At 64.9% G+C, this 5,088-nt stretch overlaps 1 protein-coding gene across 1 annotated transcript in view; it reads left to right on the forward strand.

Annotated features, from left to right (window-relative positions):
* The first annotated feature begins 267 nt into the window (after positions 1-267).
* LOC142049051 (epithelial discoidin domain-containing receptor 1-like) overlaps positions 268-5,088 on the forward strand; it is a 16,451-nt gene continuing 11,630 nt past the window's right edge. Inside the window, 5 exon segments of the mRNA XM_075076432.1 lie at positions 268-701; positions 3,000-3,147; positions 3,360-3,462; positions 4,135-4,321; positions 4,659-4,905. Coding sequence (XP_074932533.1) covers positions 423-701; positions 3,000-3,147; positions 3,360-3,462; positions 4,135-4,321; positions 4,659-4,905 — 964 coding nt within the window. The 5' untranslated portion in view covers positions 268-422.

A 5,088-nucleotide genomic window follows, 5' to 3' on the forward strand; every position in this document is an offset into this window, starting at 1 on the left:
ATGATGTCTTCATGTCCCTGGGTGTCCCTAGGATGTCCCATGTCCCTGAGTGTCCCCATGTCCCTGGGTGTCCCTTGGGTGTCCCCATGTCCCCGGGTGTCCCTTGGGTGTCCCCATGTCCTTGGGTGTCCCCATGTCCCTGGGTGTCCGTGGGTGTCCCCATGATGTCCCCATGTTCCTGGGTGTCCCCATGTCCCTGGGTGTCCCTGGGTGTCCCTTGGGTGTCCCCGGGTGTCCCTTGGGTGTCCCCATGATCCTGGGTGTCCGCATGTCCCTGGGTGTCTGTGGGTGTCCCCATGATGTCCCCACATTCCATGGCTGTCCCCATGTCCCTGGGTGTCCGTGGGTGTCCCCATGATGTCCCCATGTTCCTGGGTGTCCCCATGTCCTTGGGCATCTCTGGGTGTCCCTAGGATGTCCCCATGTCCCCTGAGTGTCCCCAGGTGTCCCCAGGACATCCCCGTGTCCCCAGGCTGGGTCGCAGCGATGGGGACGGCGCCTGGTGTCCCGCGGGTCCCGTTTTCCCGGAGGAAGAGGAGTTCCTGGAGGTGGACCTGGGCCGGCTGCACGTGGTGACACTCGTGGGGACACAGGGACGTCACGCCGGTGGCCACGGCAGGGAGTTTGCCCGCGCCTACCGGCTGCGCTACAGCCGTGACCGGCACCGCTGGCTGCGCTGGCGCGACCGATGGGGCACGGAGGTGACAGGGGGCCTTGGGGACATCTTGGGGACGTTGGGGGTGTTGGGGAGCTGAGGTGACCGGGGGCCTTGGGGACATCTTGGGGACGTTGGGGGTGTTGGGGAGCTGAGGTGACCAGGGGCCTTGGGGACATCTTGGGGACGTTGGGGGTGTTGGGGAGCTGAGGTGACCAGGGGCCTTGGGGACATCTTGGGGACGTTGGGGGTGTTGGGGAGCTGGGGTGACCAGGGGCCTTGGGGACATCTTGGGGACGTTGGGGGTGTTGGGGAGCTGAGGTGACAGGGGGCCTTGGGGACATCTTGGGGACGTTGGGGGTGTTGGGGAGCTGAGGTGACCAGGGGCCTTGGGGACATCTTGGGGACGTTGGGGGTGTTGGGGAGCTGAGGTGACCAGGGGCCTTGGGGACATCTTGGGGACGTTGGGGGTGTTGGGGAGCTGGGGTGACCAGGGGCCTTGGGGACATCTTGGGGACATTGGGGGTGTTGGGGAGCTGAGGTGACAGGGGGCCTTGGGGACATCTTGGGGACGTTGGGGGTGTTGGGGAGCTGAGGTGACCGGGGGCCTTGGGGACATCTTGGGGACGTTGGGGGTGTTGGGGAGCTGAGGTGACCGGGGGCCTTGGGGACATCTTGGGGACGTTGGGGGTGTTGGGGAGCTGAGGTGACCAGGGGCCTTGGGGACATCTTGGGGACGTTGGGGGTGTTGGGGAGCTGGGGTGACCAGGGGCCTTGGGGACATCTTGGGGACGTTGGGGGTGTTGGGGAGCTGAGGTGACAGGGGGCCTTGGGGACATCTTGGGGACGTTGGGGGTGTTGGGGAGCTGAGGTGACAGGGGGCCTTGGGGACATCTTGGGGACGTTGGGGGTGTTGGGGAGCTGAGGTGACAGGGGGCCTTGGGGACATCTTGGGGACATTGGGGGTGTTGGGGAGCTGAGGTGACAGGGGGCCTTGGGGACATCTTGGGGACGTTGGGGGTGTTGGGGAGCTGAGGTGACCAGGGGCCTTGGGGACATCTTGGGGACGTTGGGGGTGTTGGGGAGCTGAGGTGACCAGGGGCCTTGGGGACATCTTGGGGACGTTGGGGGTGTTGGGGAGCTGAGGTGACCAGGGGCCTTGGGGACATCTTGGGGACGTTGGGGGTGTTGGGGAGCTGAGGTGACCAGGGGCCTTGGGGACATCTTGGGGACGTTGGGGGTGTTGGGGAGCTGAGGTGACAGGGGGCCTTGGGGACGTCTTGGGGACGTTGGGGGTGTTGGGGAGCTGAGGTGACAGGGGGCCTTGGGGACATCTTGGGGACGTTGGGGGTGTTGGGGAGCTGAGGTGACCAGGGGCCTTGGGGACATCTTGGGGACGTTGGGGGTGTTGGGGAGCTGAGGTGACAGGGGGCCTTGGGGACATCTTGGGGACATTGGGGGTGTTGGGGAGCTGAGGTGACAGGGGGCCTTGGGGACATCTTGGGGACGTTGGGGGTGTTGGGGAGCTGAGGTGACCAGGGGCCTTGGGGACATCTTGGGGACGTTGGGGGTGTTGGGGAGCTGAGGTGACCAGGGGCCTTGGGGACATCTTGGGGACGTTGGGGGTGTTGGGGAGCTGAGGTGACCAGGGGCCTTGGGGACATCTTGGGGACGTTGGGGGTGTTGGGGAGCTGGGGTGACCAGGGGCCTTGGGGACATCTTGGGGACGTTGGGGGTGTTGGGGAGCTGAGGTGACAGGGGGCCTTGGGGACGTCTTGGGGACGTTGGGGGTGTTGGGGAGCTGAGGTGATTGTGGACTTTGGGGACATCTTGGGGACATTCCTCGGCATCCCTGAGAGGGCAGTGGGATCTCGACAGGCAATAGTATCCTTGGGAGATCCTGGGGGGGCCCAATGGGATCCCAGGTGATCCCCAGGTATCGCTGCAGACACTTGGATCCCAGTGGGGAGGTCGGACCCCTCGGGATCCGTGGGAGATTCCTGGGGATCACTGGGAAGTCAGCGGGATCTCAGGGGACAATGGGATCCTTGGGAGATCCGGGGCAGGCAATGGGATCCCTGGGGATCCCCAGGGATCACTGGGGACACTGGGATCCTGGTGGGGGGGGTGGGAATCATGGGGATCGCTGAGGATTCATGGGGATCCCTGGGAGGGCAGCGGGATCTTGGGGGACAATGGGATCCTTGGGAGATCGGGGAGGGGCGGGGGGGATGGGTTGCCCTGGCTCATTGGGGCTGGGTGGGAATCCCATGGGGTCACCGGGGGAGGTCCCCGGCGGTGGGATCCGTGTCCCCAAGGATCCCAGCGGATCCCGGTGACGCAGGTGATCGGGGGTAACGAGGACCCCGAGGGGGTGGTGCTGAAGGACCTGGCGCCGCCCCCCGTGGCGCGGGCGCTGCGCGTCTACCCCCGGGCCCCCCGCGCCATGAGCGTCTGCCTGCGCCTGGAGCTCTACGGCTGCCCGTGGGACGGTGAGCGGCACCTTGTCACCCGCCCCGTCACCACCCTGTCCCCCCGCGGCACCTCCCTGTCACTCCGTGTCACCTCCATCCCACCCCATCCCCCCCCCGCCCCGTGCCACCCCCATCGCAAACCCCAGGGGTGTCCCCATGGTGGTGGTCCCCCCACCCCCATGTCCTTCACCCCTGTGGTGGCCCCATGGTGACATGTCCCCTGTCCCCAGCCGGGCTCCTGTCCTACACGGCGCCGCGGGGACAAGTGATGACCCTCGACCCGGCGCCTGTTGTCCTCAACGACTCCACCTACGATGGCTACAGCGCTGGCCCGTGAGTCCCCACATGTCCCCAGCTGTCCCCAAGGGTCACTAGTACCAACCAGCCCCAAGACCTCCCAAACTGGGCCCAGTTGTCCTCAAACCATCCCCAAGTGTCCTCAAACCATCCCCAAGTGTCCCCAGATTCTCCCCAAGTGTCCCCAAACTCTGCCTAGCCTGTCCCTGGACCTCCCCAGATGTCCCGAAGGGTCCCTCAAACTGTCTCCAAGTGTCCCCAAACCATCCCCAGCTGTCCCCAAACTGCCCTTGGCCGTCCCAAACATCTCCAAAACAGCTCCAACTGTCCCCAAATCATCTCTGACTGTCCACCACTGTCCCTAAATGACCCCGAAGTGTCCCCAGATGGTCAACCAGTGGCTCAAAGCAGCCCCAAATTGTTCCCTGCTGTCCCCAACTGTCCCCAAACAGCCCAAACTGTCCCCAAATTGTCACCTGCTGGCCCCAAACAGCCCCAGATTGTCACGCACTGTCCCAAAAGATCCTCAGGCTGTCCCCAAACCACCCCATCTGGCCCCGGTTGGCCCCAGTATTCCCAACCATCCCCAAAACAGCCCTGATTGCCCCCAAATTGTGCCCTAGATCCCACGGGGGCGGTTCCCAGGTGGGTGAGATGGGGGAACCCAGGCACCCAGGTGGGTCGTGTGTCCCCCCCCGCCCCCGCCAGGTTGCAGTTTGGGGGGCTGGGTCAGCTGACGGACGGGGTGCTGGGGTTGGATGACTTCGTGAGGACCCGCGAGCGACGCCTTTGGCCGGGCTATGACTACGTGGGATGGCGTCGGCCCCCCGGCCCCCAACCCCACCTGGAGCTGGAGTTTGAATTTGAGGGTCTCCGGGCTTTCCGTGCCATGCAGGTGCCCCGTGGCATGCTGGGAAAGTGCGGGGTGGGGGCCGGGGTGTGGTGGGAGGGTGGGAAAAGGGGTGCCCTAGGGCATTGGGGGGGGGGGGGCTGGGGAATAGGGGATGGTGGGCAATGGGGTGGCCCAGGGCATCGTGGGGGTTTGGGTGAGGGGTCTGCCCCAGGGAATTGTGGGATTGGTCGGTCACGGCATGGGTCCATGAGGGGCCACCATGTCAACCCCACCTTAAGGTCTGGAACTTCCCATTGGAGACCCTTTGGCTTAGCGCCCCACCCACCCCATCTGCCCCAGGGCATTATGGGATGGTGGCCAACACCCATCACCCCCTCAGGTTCATTGCAACAACATGCACACGCGGGGGGTGAGCATCTTCGGGGAGGTGGAGTGCCGCTTCAAGAGGAGCCTGGCCACGGCCTGGGAGCCCACCCCGGCCACCCACAGCCTGGCTGGGGGGGTCAAGGACCCCAGCGCCCGTTCGGTCACCGTGCCTCTGGGAGGGCGCCAGGCCCGCTTCATCCAGTGTCACTTCTTCTTCGCTGGGGAGTGGATGCTCTTCAGCGAGATCACCTTCCTCTCAGGTGAGTGCTACCATGCCAGGTGGGCCTTGGCATCTTCCCCCAAGAGGTTAGTTGTTGGTGTTGGAGTGGTTGGTTGGGTGATGGGATGGTTGGTTGGGTGATGGGATGGTTGGTTGGGTGATGGGATGGTTGGTTGGATCAAGGGATGGCTGGTTGGGTGATGGGATGGTTGGTTGGGTGATG

The sequence above is a fragment of the Phalacrocorax aristotelis genome, chromosome 31 (genome assembly GCF_949628215.1).
Source record: "Phalacrocorax aristotelis chromosome 31, bGulAri2.1, whole genome shotgun sequence".
NCBI classification, from domain to species: domain Eukaryota; kingdom Metazoa; phylum Chordata; class Aves; order Suliformes; family Phalacrocoracidae; genus Phalacrocorax; species Phalacrocorax aristotelis.